The sequence below is a fragment of the Ornithorhynchus anatinus genome, chromosome 5, assembly GCF_004115215.2.
Source record: "Ornithorhynchus anatinus isolate Pmale09 chromosome 5, mOrnAna1.pri.v4, whole genome shotgun sequence".
Classification (NCBI taxonomy): Eukaryota; Metazoa; Chordata; class Mammalia; order Monotremata; family Ornithorhynchidae; genus Ornithorhynchus; species Ornithorhynchus anatinus.
Genome location: NC_041732.1, coordinates 80,410,854 through 80,429,946, shown reverse-complemented (window position 1 = coordinate 80,429,946; position 19,093 = coordinate 80,410,854). Strand labels below are relative to the sequence as shown.

General features: G+C 55.2%; 1 protein-coding gene across 1 annotated transcript; it reads right to left on the bottom strand.

Annotated features, from left to right (window-relative positions):
- Positions 1–3,489: 3,489 nt before the first annotated feature.
- PPIH (peptidylprolyl isomerase H) lies at positions 3,490–14,199 on the bottom strand. Its single transcript, XM_029064322.1, has 10 exons — positions 14,102–14,199; positions 12,142–12,206; positions 11,120–11,143; positions 10,022–10,066; positions 9,608–9,650; positions 8,230–8,322; positions 6,519–6,606; positions 6,150–6,190; positions 4,499–4,588; positions 3,490–3,665 (listed from the first exon to the last, which is right to left on the bottom strand). The coding sequence occupies exons 1-9, from the start codon at positions 14,165–14,167 to the stop codon at positions 4,520–4,522; spliced, it is 534 nt and encodes a 177-aa protein (XP_028920155.1). The 5' UTR covers positions 14,168–14,199; the 3' UTR covers positions 3,490–3,665; positions 4,499–4,519.
- Positions 14,200–19,093: the final 4,894 nt, after the last annotated feature.

The following is a 19,093-nucleotide window of genomic DNA, read 5'->3' as shown; positions in this document are numbered from 1 at the left end:
AACTGTGAGCCTCACGTGAGACAACCTGATGACCCTGTAGCTATCCCAGCGCTTAGAACAGTGCTCTGCACAGAGGAAGCGCTTAACAAATACCAACGTTATTATTATAGGATTAGGTTAGGTAGGGGGAAGAGAGCTGAATGAGGACTTTAAAACTGATGGTGTGGAATTTCTGCTTGATGCGGAGATGGATCCGGAGTTTTTAAGGTGTAGGGAGTTGGGCACGAAATGATTTTTTAGAAAAATGATCCAGGCCACAGTCAGATCAGGGTGTGACTGCCTGACGCCCAAGTGAGGAAGGCCCGGGTCACACATTTTTACATTTCAGTGGCTGCCTGCCTTCACACCTACTCAGCCCCTGCTTCACTCTCTAGGACCCAAGGACCATTCAACCATCTCCTCAGGGTTCTCCTAATCACGGGCCTATTCATTCTTAAGAAACCAAGGACCACCCGGCTCCGCCATTTGTCTGCTGTGTGACCTGGGAGTGAGCCCGGGCTCCTTGGGTAGCACTGCTTCTCATCGAGAAGCAGCGTGGCTCAGTGGAAAGAGGCCGGGCTTGGGAGTCAGAGGTCGTGGGTTCTAATTCCGCCTCCGCCGCTCGCCAGCTGTGTGACTTTGGGCAAGTCACTTCACTTCTCAGGGCCTCAGTGATCTCATCTGGAAAATGGGGATTAAAAGTGTGAGCCTCATGTGGGTCAACCTGATTACTCTGTATCCCCCCCCCAGCGCTTAGAACAGTGCTTGGCACATAGTAAGCTCTTAACAGATACCACAATTATTATTATTCTCTGGCCCTCAGCTACCTCGTCTGTAAAATGGGGATGAAGCCTGTGAGCCCCACGTGGGACAACTTGATGATCTTGTATCTACCTCAGCGCTTAGAACAGTGCTTGGCACATAGTAAGCGCTTGACAAACACCAGCATTATTATTATTATTCTCTCCTCTCCACTCCACAGAAACCGCCCTCTCAAAAGTCACCAGTGACCTCCTCCTTGCCAAATCCGACAGCCTCTACTTCATCCTAATCCTCTTCGACCTCTCGGCTGCCTTCGACACTGTGGACCGCCCCTTTCTTCTGGAAACATCGGCTTCGCTGACTCAGTTCTCTCCCGGTACTCCTCTTATCTCTCTGGCCATTAATTCTCAGTGTCCTTCACGGGGTCCTCCTCTGCCTCCCACCCCCTAACTGTGGGGGTCCTTCACGGTTCAGTTCTGGGCCCCCTTCTAATCTCCATCTACACCCAGTCCCTTGGAGAGATCATTGGCTCACACGGCTTGTCACCCAATTTTAAATCTCCAGCCCTGATCCCTCTCCATCTCCGCGGTTTTGCATCTCCTCCTGCTTTCAAGACCTCTCTACTCGGACGTCCTCCCGTCACCTCGTGTTTAACACGTCTAAAACGGAACTCCCTGTCTTCCCTCCCAAACCCTGGCCTCCCCCCACTTTCCCATCACCGTAGACGGCATCACCGTCCTTCCTGTCTCACAAGCCCATAACCTTGGCGTCATCCTTGACTCCTCTCTCCCACTCAGCCCACATATTCAATCCATCCCTAAATCCTGTCGGTCCCCCCTTCACGACGTCGCTAAAATCCACCCTTTCCTCTCCATCTAAACCGCTATCACGTTAATACAATCATCCTATCCCACCTGCATTACTGTACCAGCCTCCTGTTTCTCCCCACTCGTCACTCTGCTGCCCGGATCAGAGGTTTACTTTGGCAGAACCCCATTGATGAAAACTCAGGTTCGATACAGCTTGTCGGACGCCAACACAGACGCACAACCGTTTCTTCCGACGGCGTCGCCTATCTGTTCCCTCATTCTGCTAATGCAGTCAGAATGTCTTTTCAAGGAGAGCTGCTGCTTCTGATAAATTTCCATTTCATAAAGATCACATCCTTCCAAGTTCCTTGTACACAGGGATCACGCCTAACTCTTTTTATATTGTACTTTTCCAAGCACAATATAAATATCACCGATTGATTGCAAGCTCCTTCTCCATGATGCGTTCCTTCGCTACCTCATGTACTCACCTGTGATCTTGGCGTCCCCACAGCCACCTCGGCGTGCTTTTATCGCTCTGTGTATTTATTTGTCCACGTGCCCTCGTTTGGCTCTGCGACCAGTCTTCCTCTACATGGGTGTTCCCGTCGTCCCCACGCCCCTTGAGGGAAGAGACTGTGTCTTCTGCTTCTCTCTGTTCCTTTTGCGGCATGCAAATATACTAGGTGCTAAATGCTAATTATAATGATTGACTTGAGAGCTTGATGCCGTTTTGGCATCCAGTTCTGCCATCAACTTCATTTCCTTGGTTCCATCTCCTACTCTACCTGTCCATCTTCGGAGGGAACGCTGGCTGCCTTGGTAACGAGATTCAGTGACAGCATCCAGCTCGTTATCCCACAGGGCTAAATCGTGCTTCGCTGATTCTGCAAGGCAGTTCCTACCCATTTACATTCAGCTACAGGCCACACAGAAGACGAGAGGGTGGGAGGGACAGGGAGAGAGAATCGTGAGTAGAAGGAAGCAGCACGGCCTGGGAGTCCGAGGACATGAGTTCCAATCCCAGCTCTACCACTCGTCTGCTGTGTGACCGCGGGCAGGTCGCTTAACTTCCCTGGGCCGCAGTTACCTCATCTGTAAAATGAGGATTAAGACTGAGCCCCATGTGGGACCGGGACTATGTAAAATGAGAGAGAAACATTTCCTTTAAGATGGGGAGACTATTTGGTTTGCACTGTGGGAGTCAGGGAATGTGTAGGTGGGAAGTGGGAGGGAGTTTAGGTTTCAGAGGAAAAGCAAAGCCCTGGTCACCTCCCCCCTCCATCTCCCCACTCCCTACCAATCCCCCTCCCAGCCAACACCGTCCAGCCCCTCAGGGCGCTTTTCCAGGAGACCCTCCTAGGCAAGGTCCCCACATAGCAAGCACTTGAGAAGCAGCGTGGCCTAGTGGATAGAGCACGGGCTGCGAGTCGGAAAGACTTGAGTTCTAATCCCAGCTCCACCACTCGTCTGCCGTGTGACCTTGCGCAAGTCACTTTACTCTTCTGTGCCTCTATTACCGAATCTGTAAAAGGGGGATCAAGACCGTGAGCCCCATGTGTGGCAGGGACTGGGTCCGACCTGATCTGCTTGTATCCGCACCAGGGCTTAGTACCTGGCACATAGTAAGCACCTAACAAATCCCATATATAAAAAGCAAAACAAAGAAAAACCAAACAAAAGCCTAAATGACCTTCCTCCCATCACCAAAAAAATAAAGTCTGGATGGTCCTTCCAGGCTCCAGTGTGGGCTCAACTCCTCCCCTGAGGCCCTTCCCTTTCTAGCCAAACCAGCGTTCTTTTCCTCTTCAGACTAAAACGAGCTGGGGGCACTCTAGCTGTGTACAGGGCGTCGATCCGCGCCCCCCGTCCCCACCCACACTGGGGGAGACCTGGGGCCCAGGTCAAGGAGGGAGTCCCAAGAGAAATCAAACCTGAGGAAACTCCTACACAAACATTTTATTTACACTTGAAAAAATTAAAAAAAGGAAGAGGGAAAAGGGGGGGGAGAGAGTTTGACCCCGTGTCACTCCGATGTCCCCTGGCCCCGAGGAAGCCGGAAGGACACAAGGTCGAGCTGAGGAGCCAGCCGGGATCCCGTGGGTGAGGGGAGCCCTGCAACAGAAGAGAAGGGATGATGAGCGAGGCCCGGGGAGGCCCCAGACGGCAGACCTGACGCCGTTCCCGGCCCCCACCCAACAGTGGAAGAAGTGGAACAAAAGCGGGGCCAGGACGGCTCTTTCCGGCTCCGGAGATGCGGGACCGGGGTGGAAACGAGGTGGGACGTTCTGGAACGCGGCCCCGGAACAACTAAGCGCCCGTGCGCCCGGGGCGGAGTTATTCTGACGCGGACATCCGAGGGGAGGGGGACTGGCTCTGAGCCGAGCTGCCTGGCCCGGGGGGAGACCCGTGGACAGGGCTACCTCTCCTGGGCCTTCGGTGTTCATCCGCGGTCCCGGGGCAGAGCGCGGGCCGCCGTGGCCTGGCGGTTGTCCACCGGAAGCCCCGGGGCGCCCGCGGTGGGCGGCGCGGCCCTCGCGGTGCCGGGCGGGGCTCCCGCGGTCAGCGGCCCATCCCCTACAGTGAGCTTCCAGGTGTGGACGGTCGGAGAGCCGGCCCGCACTCCTACTCTTTCAGCTGGCAGGATGCAACCGGGTGTCCCGGACCGCCAGCAGCCCTCTCCTAGGCCCAATTTCTCTCCCCCGCTAGGCAGGAGGACAGAGTCGGCTTACAGACCCACCCCAGAGCGACCCGACTGGCCAGAGAGAAAGGAACAAGTCAGAGCAACCATCTCAGAGCCTCGGAAGAGTCAAAGAGCACTTCCAAGTTGAAGAGCGCTTCCAAATACGGGACGGGTGCAGGCCGGGCGGCTTAGGGGTGGGAGGGAGAGGGGAAAGGTTTGGGCGTTACACGGGAGTGGAGAGTCAAGGCCGGGAGGAGCCATCTACCTGAGTCGGCCGTGGTCTCCACTACATCTCCCCACACTGTGAGATCACCACAGGCAACTTGGGCTTGTTGTTGGGTCCGGTGGGCACGTTCTACAGAAGGGAAGGAAGCCGGGGGGTCAGCGAGGGCAAGGTCGGAGCCTGGGCCGGGGCTCCAGCACGATTTCAGGGGCCGGGGAGAACTGTGGCCTGGCCGGGGGCCTTCCATCGTGCTCCCTCATTTCCCCTTCAGAGGTGCCGCCTCTGCGAGACCCAACCTTTCCCCGACTAGGCCCTCATTTCCTCTTCTCCCCCTCCCTTCTGTGTCACCCTCGCCCTTGGATCCGTTCCCTCTCTTCACCCCTCCCTCAGCCCCACGGCACTTATGCCCATCTCCGTGATCTACTTCCATCCGTGTCCGTGTCCCCCTACGGACTCTAGGCTCATCGTGGGCAGGGAACATGGCTACCGACTCTTGCCGCAGGAGAAGCAGCGTGGCCTGGTGGATAGAGTCCGGGCCTGGATGTCAGAAGGACCTGGGTTCTAATCCCAGCCCCGCCACGTCGGCCGAGTGACCCTGGGCAAGTCGCTCAGCTTCTCTAGGCCTCGGTCACCTCAACTGTAAAATGAGGATTCGGAGCGCAAGCCCCATACGAGTCGGGGGCTGTGCCCAACCCAATTTGCTCGTTTCCACCCCGGCGCTTAGTACTGTGCCTGGCACATAGTAAGCGCTTAGCAAACACCACGGTTATTATTATCATATCGTACTCTTTCAAACGCTTAGTACAGCGGTCCGCTCAAGAAATCGCATCGCCGATCGATCGACAGGGGCCGGGACCCGGGCTGGCTCTGCTATCCCGCTGCTGCAGCTCTAACCCACGAGCTGGGTTCACCTGCCTACGAGAGACTCCAGCCTTCCTTGGTCCGTTTCCCCCAGACATAATCCCCTGGGCCGTGCCAAGGCTCCCCAGTAATGATCATGATACTTAAGCGCTTCTTATGTGCCAAGCCCCGTTCTAAGCGCTGGGGTAGATACGAGTGAATCAGGTTGGCTACAGTCCCTGTCCCACAGGGGGTCTTCTCTCAATAATAACAATTACGATATCTGTTCAGCGATTACTGGGGTAGATGGAGGCAAATGGGGTTGGACACAGTCCCTGTCCCACGTGGGGCTCACAGTCTCAAACCCCATTTACAGATGAGGTAACTGAGGCCCAGAAAAGTGAAGCGACTTGCCAAGGTCACGCAGCAGACACGTGGCGGAGCCGGGATTAGAACCCGTGACCTTCTGACTGCCAGGCCCGGGCTCCAGCCACTACGCCACGCTGCTTCTCAGTCGGCTCTCAATCAGCTCTCTATCAGCTCTCGGGTCCAGCGGAAAACTGGGCTCTGCCCAGAGAACGGTGGCTCTGTGCTAAGCGCTGGGGTGGAAACGAGACAGTCTGATCGGAGGCGGTCCCGGCCCGACACACTGTAAGAGAGGGCACGATCCGGGCAGGTGACGGCTGGCCGGAAGCCCTGTGGAAGAGCTCGGACCGTGAGGCCTCGGGGCCCGGGCCCGGCCTACCCTCCCGCCATCTCGGGCAGCTCCCTCGCACTCTCCAAAGACCCCGCCCCTTCCCCGACACCCCGAAGCTCCATTTTAAGAGCGGATTCGGACCCGCGAGTGACTCACCTCGATTTTCCTCATCACTAGGAGCCCGTCGACGATCTTCCCTGTGGAGTGGGAGCGGGAGGACGGGTCGGTTTTTCAGCGTCGGGCCCCTCCGGTCCCCCGCTGACGTCTCCGTCCCCGCGCAGCCCCCTCTCCCCTCCCCCGGCGCCCCCCGGCTCGGGCCCACCGGGGCTTAAGCGGAGGGTCGGAGCGGCGATCGGGGGACCCGGCCGTCGACGGGAGGCCCCCTGCATTGGGCAAGACTTCCCGGCAGCAAAGCGTTCGGGCTGGGGGAGCGAGGGTCACGTCGACAGTGACCGACCCCCAAAGCGTTTTCCGCGTCAGAAAGTACCGGGGCGATGGGGGGAGGGACGGGATGTGGTGACTGACCAAAAACGACGTGCTTCCCGTCCAGCCAGTCGCACTTGGAGCAGGTAATGAAGAACTGGCAGCCGTTGGTGCTGGGCCCGCTGTTGGCCTGTGACAAAAGCGAAACCCCCGTGGGGACAGGACTCGGAAGATCAGAGCAGGCTCGGCCTGCGCTGGGAAGGAAGGAACCCCCAGGGGAGGCAGTGGGAATAGGGAGAGGAGGAGCTTCCTTAATAAGAATTATTATTATGGTATTTGTTAAGCGCTTCCTATGAGCCAGGCCCCGTACTAAGCGCTGGGGTGGATACACGTAAATCGGGTTGGGTACAGTCCCTGTCCCGCACAGAGCTCTGTCTTCTCCCCCGTTTTACGGATGAGGTAACTGAGGTACAGAGAAGTGAAGCGGCTTGCCCAAGGCCACGCAGCAGACGAGTGGCGGAGCTGGGATTAGAACCCACGTCCTCTGACTCCCAAACCCGGGCTCTTTCCAAGCTCCTTCTGATTCCCAGGCCTGTGATCTACCCACAGGCTGCTCCTTCCCTTGTTTAAAAAAATGGCATAGAATAGTAATTATTATTACTGTGGTACTTGTTAAGTGCTTACTATGTACCAAGCACTATTCTAAGCACCGGGGTAGATACAAGTTTATCAGGTTGGATACAGTCCCTGTCCCACAGGGGACTCACACTCTTAATCTCCATTTTATACATGAGGTGCAGAGAAATAAAGTGACTTGCTCAAGGTCACACAGCACACAGGTGGTGGAGTCAGGATTAGAACCCGAGTCCTTCTGACTCCCGGGCCCGAGCTCTATCCACACAGAAGCAGCGTGGCTCAGTGGAAAGAGACCGGGCTTGGGAGTCAGAGGTCGTGGGTTCTAATCCCAGCTCCGCCACTTACCAGCTGTGTGACCTGGGGCAAGTCTCTTCACTTCTCTGTGCCTCAGTTACCTCATCTGTAAAATGCAGATTAAGACTGTGAGCCCCACGTGGGACAGGGACTGTGTCCAACCCGATAAACCTGTATCTAAGAGGATGAATGAAGGGGCAAGTCAGAGCGGCACAGAAGGGAGTGGGAGGAGAGCAGGGCTTAGTCAGGGAAGGCTTCTTGGAGATGTGCCTTCAATAGGGTTTTGAATGTTGTCTGTTGTTTTACTGGACTTTCCCAAGCGTTTAGTACAGTGCTCTGCACATATTTAACGCTCAATAAATCCAACTGAACGAATGAATGAACGCAAGGGAAGGTACCCGACCGAGCCCGGGCTTCCTCTATTCCCGAGACGGCCAGATCGGTGGGGCAGGAGCTAAATTTAGAGTTTCTAGATCCTGCACGTGTGGGGCAGCGTGGCCTCGTGGAAAGACCGCGGGCCCGGGTTCTAATCCCGGCTCTGCCGCTTGTCTGCTGTGTGACCTTTTCTGCGTCTCAGTTACCTCATCTGCAGAATGGGGATTTAATACCTGTCATCTCTCCTACTTAGAATGTGAGGCCCCCGTGGGACCCGATTATCTTGCGTCCACCCCAGGGCTTATAACGGTGCTTGGCACACAGTCAGCATGTGACAAACACCACAGTTACTATAAGGCCAAGAGGAGAGAGAGAATTTTCCACCACAAAAAGCAAAATAGCTCAGTCAAAGGGGAGACCACCGGGTGGGCCAACCTATCGCCCAGCGCATCGCGGCAAGCCGCCCCCACCCAAATCCCCCCGCCCCCCGGCCCCAAGACCAACTTACCATGGAAAGGAGACCTGGAGCTGAGTGCCTGAGTTTAAAATTTTCGTCTGCGAACGGCCCCCGGTAAATACTGGCCACTCCGGTGCCATCTCCCTGTCCGGAGAGAGGGGGAGGACAGGTCGGACCGGCCGGAGACCGGAGACATCGCAAGAAGCCAACAAACTGGAGCAAAAAGACCGGCGCCCAGAGAGTGCTGCCAGTCCTGCTCTGGAAGGGCAAAAGATCACCTGGATCTCCCGGCCCTTCTGAACGGCTCGCTCTCTTCCAACACGTCGGCCGGGAGCTCCCGCTCGCTCCGCTGAGTCCGCGGGATTTGGAACAGGAGCCGGCGGCAGGGTTGGGTGGGGCCGGGTGGTTTCGGGGAAGGAGCTGGGCCGTTGGGGTTTATCCCAGAGCTGCCCATCTCTGGGAACAATCACCTATCACCCCCAAGAACGCATCTTGCCCCTCTTCTGCCCCTTCCATCGAGGTCCCTCGACACCGCTCGTTCCCTGAAGCCACGGCCGAGGCGGGCCGCTTTACTATTTCTTGATCGGCGTGAAACTGGCTTGGTCCAAAGAGGCGGGGAAACCGTGAGTGTAAAAGAATAGGGCCGAGGGGATCTTTAAGCGTTTAAAAATTTAACCGGAAACAACCTGCAAATAACCTATTTCTGAGCCCACGGCTGCGACACCATTTACGACGAGACGGCGACAGAGGCAGTGGGAGGTTTACGTCCCGGCCAACGGGGCGACGTCCCTGGGCAGCCAATTCGAGGGGGTGGTGACTTTAGTCATTGCCACCGTGCAGTGGGCAGACGCCTCTGCCGATAGTCCCGGCTAGCCAGGCCCCCGGTTTTCAACGTCCCTCCTCCCCGTCGTGGCCGTTCGCTACTGTCAGGACTCCACGGGGAGAGTCCCGGCCCGGCGTTTCCGCTTGGGAACCCCATTCCTCGAGCGGTCGCGAGCGAGACCCGTGAGCCGCTCCCCAGTGGGCCGAGCAGACGAGGACTACGTGGCTTAGTGGCTGCCTCCCGGGCCTGGGAGTCAGAAGGTCATGGGTTCTAATCCCGGCTCCGCCACACGTCTGCTGCGGGACCCTGGGCAAGTCACTTCGCTTACCTCATCTGTAAAATGGGGATCAGGAGCGGGAGCCCTCCGTGGGACGGGGACGGATCGCCTAGTATCTTCCCCAGCGCTCGGAACAGTGCTCTGCACACAGTAAGCGCTTAACAAGTACCAAAATTATTAAAATCGAGCAACGTCGATTTTAACCACAAACAGCCACCTCCAGATGCTCAACGGTAAGGGAGGGTCTAAGGCTGGGGCCCGGGCCTCGGGGGACGGTAGCCGGCTCCCGCCGGGCGAGGAGGGAAGAAGAACGCAAAGGTTGCACCTACGTTGACGAAGTCACCGCCCTGGATCATGAAATCCTTTATAACCCTGAAATGCGATAAAGAACCAAGACGAGAGAGAGCGTGAGCAACAGGGTGCCCGGGGCTCAGCGGAGCACCGTGCTAAACGCTTGGGAGAGTACCGCACGGCAGATCTAGCGGTCACGTCCCCTGCGCGGAACGAGTTTAGAGTCTAGAGAGCGGGACGGACGTTAGTGTGAATAAGTCATTTACAATATAGAGTTTAACGATATATACGTAAGTCCTTGGGGTTGGGGCGAATGTCAACTCTCCAGAGGACACGGATGACGCGGAAGGGAGAGCGAGCCGGGGAAAAGAGGGCTTCATCGGGGACGGGGAGAAAGGCGGGGAGGTGGGTCCCGGGGGGACGGGCTCGACGGCAGCCGCGGATATTATTACCTGTGGAAAGTGCTCCCCTTGTATCCGATGGGGACCCCGTCTTTCCTATGACGAAAGGGAAAGAAAGGAACTCGATGACCGAAAGCCGGTCTGTTTACAGCATCCCTTTTCAACCACCGGCGGGAGAGTCTTAATCCCATATTGTGGGAAGGGGAGGAGTGGGCTGTGGGAGGAGAAGACAGCTGAAGTACCCACAGCGGAGAACTAAAGCAAGACTTGCGGACAAGGCAAACTTTGAAAGCAAAGCAAACGATCCCTTTCACCTAAACAGGCCCGGCAGTGAGCTACAACAAACAGGTCGGCAAACACACTCGACTCTCCCCGTTTTGGGGGCAGCGCTTAGGACGGTGTGCCGCCAAGTATCGCTAGTGGGAAATCACTACCGGTTTCCCCACGCGAAGCGATGGGGAACTTTTTCGAGCGGCGGTCCCACCGCCTCCAGTTGGCCGGAGATTCCGGGGGGGCGGGAAAGGGAAAGGGTCACCGGGCAGCGGCCCGGCATCTCGGACCCAACCCAGTCGTCGGAAATGCTTGACCGTGTCGGCTGCTCCCAGAGGGCCTCTATCTCCTACAGTGAGAGCGGAGCACTATACTACGCGCCTGGAAGGGGACAATACAAGAGAGAACGGTCCAGCTCCCGCGCTTCCTTGAGGGCTTTAGGGCCGCGGAAAGAGGAAAACCTACGGAGAGCTCACCTCCTCCAAGAGGCCTTCCCGGACTGAGCTTCCCCTTCTCCCTGTGCTCCCTCTCTACCTCCCCTTCACCTCCCCTCTGCTAAGCCCCTTTTTCCCCCCTTTCCCTCTGCTCCTCCCCCTCTCCCTTCCCCTCCCCTCAGCACTGTGCTCGTCCGCTCATTTGTCTATATTTTTATTACCCTATTCATTTTGTTAATGAGATGTCCATCCCCTTGATTCTATTTATTGCTATTGCTTTTGTCTGTCCGTCTCCCCCGAGTAGACCGTGAGCCCCGTCAATGGGCAGGGACTGTATCTATCTGTTGCCTATTTGAACATTCCAAGCGCTTAGTACAGTGCTCTGCACATAGTAAGCGCTCAACAAATACTACTGAATGAATGAAAACCTTTCCGGCACACTGACCTGAATTCCCCGGTGCAGAACTGCCTGAAAAGAAAATGAGAGTCTGTCAGAGGCCGGCGGGTGGCTGCTTGGCGTGAGGGAGCCCGGGAAAGGCCGAGCAACTGGGGGCCAGGGGACAGGATGTCGCGACCAGTGCCGAGAATCGGGGAGCCTGGGGGCGTGAACGGGACAGCGGGGGTGGGTTCCGCCCCTCGCTTGCCCTCACCGTGAGATCCACCCAAGTGTCTTCCCGGCCTCGGTGTCCTGACGTCGTCCAGAACCAGTTTCCCCGCTCCTAACCCAGCCCTCCGCCTCCGGCTTCGGCCCGCCCGGACTCCCGTCCGGTCAGCTCCCTTCCCACAGACGCCGCCGCCGCCGGGGAACGGGACGATCTTCCAAGCGGCCCGGCCCGGCGGAAAGGGCACGGGGCTCGGAGTCGGGAGACCCGGCTTCGACCGCCGGCTCTGCCACTCGCCCGCCTCGCCCGTCGTCGGACGGGTCGCTTAACTCCCCCGGCCCTCGGTTTCCTCATCTGTTAAAACGGTGACAAAATTCCGTCCCCCCCCGCCGCCCCCAGAGACCGGGAGCCCGGGGGCTACGTCCAATCTGATCACCCCCTACCTGCCCCTGGGCACGGCAGAGTGTTTGGCACACGGCAAGCGCGTCGGATTCATCCATCCGGTCGTATTTATTAACCGCGGACTGTGTGCAGAGCACCGTACTGAGCGCTCGGGAAAGTACAATACAGCAATCAACGTAAAACTAACATTTATTTATATTAATGCCCGTCTCCCCCTCTAGACTGTGAGCCCACTGTGGGCAGGGAACGTGTCCGATGCTATACTGTATTCTCCCAAGAGCTTAGTACAGTGCTTTGCACACAGTAAGCGCTCAAGAAATACGATCATCATTACTACTACTAATAAAAAACAGTGACATTCCCTCCTCACAGATGTGGCGATGCCCTAGGGGCCAAACATCAGGGAAACCTCCAGACGGACGGGAGGGGAAGAGGAAAAGGACGAAGACGGGGATCCAACTACCTGAAGTTTTCGGCTGTTTTGGGGACGACGTCGGCAAAGAGCTCGATCTTCATGCGGCCCACTTCCTGCAACGGGAAAGGGGGTCGCCGATCAGCCCCGCCCCTCCGCCCCCCACCCCACGCTGTCGAGAAGCGGCCTGGCCTAGCGGCAAGAGGCCGGGCTTGGGAGTCGGAGGTCGTGGGTTCTAATCCCGCCTCCGCACTTGTCTGCTGGGCGACCTCGGGCAAGTCACTTTGCCGCTCTGGACCTCAGTTCCCTCATCTGTAAAATGGGGATGAAGACGGCGAGCCCCAGCGTGGCTCAGTGGAAAGAGCCTGGGCTTGGGAGTCAGAGGTCATGGGTCCGACTCCCGGCTCTGCCACTTGTCTGCTGTGTGACCTTGGGCAAGTCACTTCACTTCTCTGTGCTTCAGTTACCTCATCTGGAAAAATGGGGATTAAAAAACGTGAGCCCCACGTGGGACAATTTGATTACCCTGTGTCTACCCCAGCGCTTAGAACGGTGCTCTGCACATAGTAAGCACTTTACAAATACCATAATTATTATTATTCTTATTAACAAATGCCATTTCACATATGTATATATATGAGAGCATTTATTTATATATATACACATACACGCCCGTGTGTGTGTGTGTGTGTGTGTGTATATGGGTGTGTGTGTGCGCGTGTGTGTGTACACATATATGGAAGCAGCTTAGCTCAGTGGAAAGAGCCTGGGCTTGGGAGTCAGAGGTCATGGGTTCAAATCCCAGCTCAGCCACTTGTCAGCTGTGTGACTGTGGGCCAGTGACTTCACTTCTCTATGCCTCAATGCCCTCATCTGTAACATGGGGATTAACTATGAGCCACACGTGGGACAATCTGATTATCCTGTAACTTCCCCAGTGCTTAGAACAGTGCTCTGCACATAGTAAGCGCTTAACAAATACCAACATTATTATTGTGTGTGTATATATATAAGTATATATATGTGTGTGTATATATATATGTAATCATATATATATGTGTGCGTTTGAGAAGTAGTGTGGCTCAGTGGAAAGAGACCGGGCTTGGGAGTCAGAGGTCACGGGTTCGACTCCCGGCTCTGCCACTTGTCAGCTGGGTGACTGTGGGCAAGTCACTTCACTTCTCTGTGCCTCTGTTCCCTCATCTGTAAAATGCGGGTGAAGACTGTGAGCCTCACAGGGGACGACCTGATGACCCTGTATCTCCCCCAGCGCTTAGAACAGTGCTCTGCACATAGTAAGTGCTTAATAAATACCATTATTATTATTATTACACACATATATAAATGTGTGTGTGTGTGTGTGTGTGCATACGCATCTAAGTATATATGTGTGTGTGCGCATATATATAAGTATATATGTGTGCGTGCGTATATATATAAGCATATGTGCGTGCGTGCATCTATATCTAAGTACATATGTGTGGGTGCATATATATATATACACATACACACACACATATATGTACGTGTGTGTGCGTGCACAAATATCTAAGTATATATGTGTGTGTGTGCATATATATCGAAGCATATATGTGTGTATGCGCATATATATATAAGTATACATGTGCGTGTGTATAAATAAGTGCCTATACATAACATAAATGCCTATATATATAAATAAATGCTTATATATATATATATATACACACACGCATATACCTAGATCTACCAGGACCCCAGAGGAGACCCTCTCTCCCCCCCGCCCCCCGGCGCCTTCCATCACCGGACGCAACCAATTGGGTTTCACCCCTCCTCCCCCCCCCCCCCGTCCCCCGGGCCCAATGGTTTCGGCCGCCCCCCTCCGGAGCGCCGGGGTGGTGCGGTCCGCCCCCCTCCCCCCCCCCCCCGCGCAGAGATGGTCTGTCCCTACAGGCCGGCGCCCGCCCCCCGCCCGGTCCCGTCCCGTCCGGTCCCGTCCCCTCCCGGCCGCCTCCGCCCGCCGCTCCTCCACCTGGCCACCGATGCTGACATCGAAGAACACCGTGGGGTTGACGGGACTGGAATTCGCCGCCGCCATCGCTTCGACCCGGAAGCGGAAGGGCGGGGGGGCTCCCGCGCTTCCGGTGTCCCCCCGGCCGGGCCGCCGCTAGGGGGCGGGGGAGGGGGCCGCTCGGGGGCCGGCGCATGCGCGCGCGCGGCAGCACCGCCCTCTCGGCGCCCCGCCCCCTTCGGCCTCGCCTGGGCAGCGGCGCCACGTGCGCCTCCCTCCTCCTCCCCCACTCTGTAATAATAATAATAATAAAGTTGGTGTTTGTTAAGCGCTTACCCTGTGCAGAGCACTGTTCTAAGCGCTGGGGAGATACAGGGTCATCAGGTTGTCCCACGGGAGGCTCACAGTCTTCATCCCCATTTGACAGATGAGGGAACTGAGGCCCAGTGAAGTGACTTGCCCACAGTCACCCAGCGGACAAGTGGCAGAGCCGGGATTCGAACCCATGACCTCTGACTCCCAAGCCCGGGCTCTTTCCACTGAGCCACGCTGCTTCTGTACTAAACACTGGGCTACAGCCCAGGTAATGAGTTCGGACACAGTCCCTGTCCCACGTGGGGCTCACGGTCTCCATCCCCATTTTACAGATGAGGTCACTGAGGCACAGAAGAGTGAAGTGACTTGCCTAAGGCCACACAGCAGACAAGGGGTTGTACTGGACGATCTACCGTCCCGTCTCTGATCTGTCTCCTTCCCATATTGTGCTAGACGTCCTGTCTCCATGGAATCTCCTTCCTGGGGAAGATTAATCAGTTGAATTTGGGTAACGATGTGTCAATTACATTACCCCTGCTAAGCACTGGGTCTGAATAATAATAATAATAATAATGTTGGTATTTGTAAAGCGCTTACTATGTGCCGAGCACTGTTCTGAGCGCTGGGGGAGATACAGGGTCATCAGGTTGTCCCACGTGAGGCTCACTGGTAATCCCCCATTTTACAGATGAGGTCACTGAGGCACAGAGAAGTGAAGTGACTTGCCCACAGTCACCCAGCTGACAAGTGGCAGAGCCGGGATTCGAACTCATGACCTCTGACTCCCAAGCCCGGGCTCTTTCCACTGAGCCACTCTGGTTCCGGTCCACGCCAGGGGGTTGGGTGGGATTTGGGGTGCGCACTGGAAGAGTCGAGGTCGAGTGGAATGCAGAAATGCTTGCAAATAAAGGTACCGGGTTCGGGACGGCTCGTGGCTGTTCGTCACTCGTACCCCGTGGGGTGAACGGGCGGCAGCCACTTTCCTCCCTTTCCTGCTCTCTCGGCTCGCTCTCTTGAGTCTGTTCATTTCTACACCGAGGTCACGAAACCCTCTCATGCGATTGTGAGATCAGAGCCGTTTCTCCGATAAGAATCCATAACAGCGTGGAGCCGGGATTACGACCCATGAAGGGATGCAGGGAAGCAGCGTGGCTCGGCGGCGAGAGCCCGGCCTTGGGAGTCAGAGGTCACGGATTCGAATCCCTGCTCCGCCACTTGTCAGCTGTGTGACTGTGGGCAAGTCACTTAGCTTCTCTGTGCCTCAGTTCCCTCATCTGTAAAATGGGGATGAAGACTATGAGCCTCACGGGGGACAACCTGATGACCCCGTGTCTCCCCCAGCGCTTAGAACGGCGCTCGGCACATTGTAAGGGCTTAACAAATACCGGCGTTATTATTTACAGTGAAATGATAGACACATTCCCTTCCCACAACGAGCTTAGAGTCCAGAGGGGGGGAGACGCCGACGTTACTATAAATAAATAGGTTACAGATCTGTGTTGTGGGGCTGTGAAGGGGGATGCAGGAAGAGAGCAGGTCAGGGCGACACATAGAGAAAGCTCTTAGCGAATACCACAATGATTATGACTGCACCAGCCGCCTCAGGCTGTGACTCGGGGCGTTGGACGGTCGGTCGGCTCATTCCAGCCAAGGTCCCCTACTCCGTTTCGGGTCCCAATTATGACGCGGAGCTCTGCACATGGTAAGCGCTCAGTAAATACTATCGAACGAATGAATGCGGAGACGCGTAGTCACCCTGAGGCCCAGGCCGTGGTGCAGAAGGCCAGCCAGGCTGAGGCTGAAATCCAATACCGTCCCAGCCACCCCCTCACACTGTAGACTCGTTGTACTGTACTGTATATATGCACGCACACACACACACACACATGTACTCATATATATATGCACACACACAATGTACTTATATATATATGCACACACACACACATATACTTATATATATATATATATATATATATATATGCACACACACATATATACTTATATATATATATGCACACACACACATATATACTTATATATATACGCACACACACACATACATATACTTATGTGTTTTAGGTGCTTGGGAGAGTACAGTACCTCAATAAAGGGACATATTCCTAGGACAGTGCTCACCTGCTCACCGTAAGCGCTCGATAAATACGACTGAATGAATAAATGCGGTTGAATCCAACCATATTATAATACTTACGGTATTTGTTAAGAGCTTACTGTGTGCCGAGCACTGGGCCCAAGTGCTGGGGTAGATGCAATACTATCAGATCGGACACACTCCCAGTCCTACTTGGGGCTCACAGAGGTAGAAACAAGAATTCCTTTTTTTTAATGATATTTGTTAAGTGCTTACTCTGTGCCAGGCATCGTACTAAGCCCCTGGGTAGATGGAAGCCGATCAGGTTGGACACAGTCCCCTGTCCCACATGAGGCTCACGGTCTTAATCCCCATTTTACAGATGAGGGAACTGAGGCACAGCGAAGCGACTTGCCCAGTGTCACGCAGCAGGCAAGTGGTGGAGCTGGGATTTGAACCCATGACCTTTTGACTCCCAGGCCCAGGCTCTCTCCCCATTAGACGGTGCTGCTTAGAGATGAGGCACGGAGAAATGAAGTCACTTGCCCAAAGTCATAGAGCCAGCCAGGGATGGAACTGGGATTAGGACTCGGGTTTCCTGACCGCCGGTCTTTTGCTCTTTCCACTAGGCCATGATAATAATAATAATAATGTTGGTATTTGTTAAGCGCTTACTATGCGCAGAGCACCGTTCTAAGCGCTGGGGTAGATACAGGGTAATCAGGTTGTCCCAGGTGAGACTCACTGTTAATCCCCATTTTACAGATGAGGTAACTGAGGCCTAGAGAAGCGAAGTGACTGGCCCACAGTCCCACAGCTGACAGGTGGCAGAGCCGGGATTCAAACTCATGACCTCTGACTCCCAAACCCGGGCTCTTTCCACTGGGCCATCGTCGACCCAAGAGCCCCTTCATCCGAGGCAGGAAGGAGCAGCGGCGGAAGAAACGGGTAGGAAAGGACAGAAATTAGACTCCCTCACCCTTCGCCCACTGCTGTTCTTTCCCAAAGTCCCCGGGCCCCTCCTCTCTCCAGCCTTGCTGCTGAAAGAAGGGATACTGGTCAGAAACTCCCGGTGCCGGGTAGTTTTTGATAAGCGGCCGCCATCCTCGCTAGACGAATATAGTGAAAGATGGTCAGATAGGTGTGGAATCCACGCGGGCCCGTTGAGGCCTGTCGGCCGTAACAGAGCAGGGATGGGCTCTTCCGTCTGAGCTCCGGGCATCGCTCTGACGGGTCCCACCTCCACGTAACGACTGTAATAAAAAATGAAAACAAAATCGAAGGCAATTTCGTGCAGAAATGTGTGCCTGCAAGGAGCGTTTGGCAGGAGACGGGGCTTCAGGGCTCTGGGTTTTCAGGCGTCTTGTCAGAACTCCTAAAAGCGTAGATGTTTTCCCGAGTGAGCAGAAAGAAAGCTGCAGAACGGGTGTGGGGTTGGGAGAGGGAGGGATTCTGCTTGCCTCAAGCCCCTGCTGTCGTCATAATAATAATAATGTTGGTATTTGTTAAGCGCTTACTATGTGCAGAGCACTGTTCTAAGCGCTGAGGGAGATACAGTGTCATCGGGTTGTCCCACGAGAGGCTCACAGTTAATCCCCATTTTACAGATGAGGTCACTGAGGCACAGAGAGGTTAAGTGACTTGCCCACAGTCACACAGCTGACAAGTGGCAGAGCCGGGAGTCGAATCCATGACCTCTGACTCCGAAGCCCGGGCTCTTTCCACTGAGCCGCGCTGCTTCCCCTGATCCGAGAGGGGAGCCCGTGGAGGATCGTCAGTCACACTACGGGATGGTGGGATAAGTTCCTCCTCCTCTGGCAGAACCGAACTCCACCTTAGCTACGTCTGCCTGCGAAAGGCGTCGTTTTTGAAGAGAGGTTTTCAGTCAAATCTGAAGGGCCAAAACGGATCCGTAGTTTTGGCACATTTCGAACGGGCCCGAGGACTTGTTTTTGTTCAGAGCCACCCGGAACAAACCAAACCTCAGCTGTTAACTTGGTTGGAGGGAAAGTGAGAATGGAGCAGAGGATGGGACGGGGACGTTGAGAATTGACTAGAACGGGCCCACCGCTTGGCTTCTGGATCCGTAGGAAAGCCCGGGGTCAAACCCGGTTGGATTTTGATTTATTTTATGGTATCTGTTAGGCGCTTACTATGTGCCAGGCACCGTTCTAAGCCCTGGGGTAGACACAAGGTAATCAGATCGTCCCACATGGGGCTCACGGTCTTAATCCCCATTTTTTCCAGAGGAGGTAACTGAGGTACAGAGAAGTGACTATCCCAAGGTCACCCAGCAGACAAGCGGCAGAGCTGGGATTAGAACCCAGGTCCTTCTGACTCCCAGGCCTGTGCTCTATCTACTAGACCAGGCTGCTTCTCATTTTGGGGGACTTTGCAGTCTCCAGTTCTTTGTACCGACCACTCTTCCCGATTTTAGATGTCTCTCTCTCCGGTCTGCTGTGACCTTGGGCAAGTCACTTCACTTCTGTGTGCCTCAGTTAGCTTATCTGTAAAATGGGGATTAAGACCACGAGCCCCATGTGGGACAAGGACTGTGTCCAACCCGATAATAACAATTACGGAATTTGTCAAGCGCTTACCGT

Coding starts and splice junctions, on each gene's coding strand:
- PPIH (XM_029064322.1), bottom strand. CDS start 14,167: ATGGCGGCGGCGAATTCCAGTCCCGTCAACCCCACGGTGTTCTTCGAT. Junction 10,067..11,119: donor TTCTGCACCGGGGAATTCAG/GTCAGTGTGCCG, acceptor CTTTCGTCATAG/GAAAGACGGGGTCCCCATCG. Junction 6,191..6,518: donor CGGGAAGCACGTCGTTTTTG/GTCAGTCACCAC, acceptor CCCACTCCACAG/GGAAGATCGTCGACGGGCTC.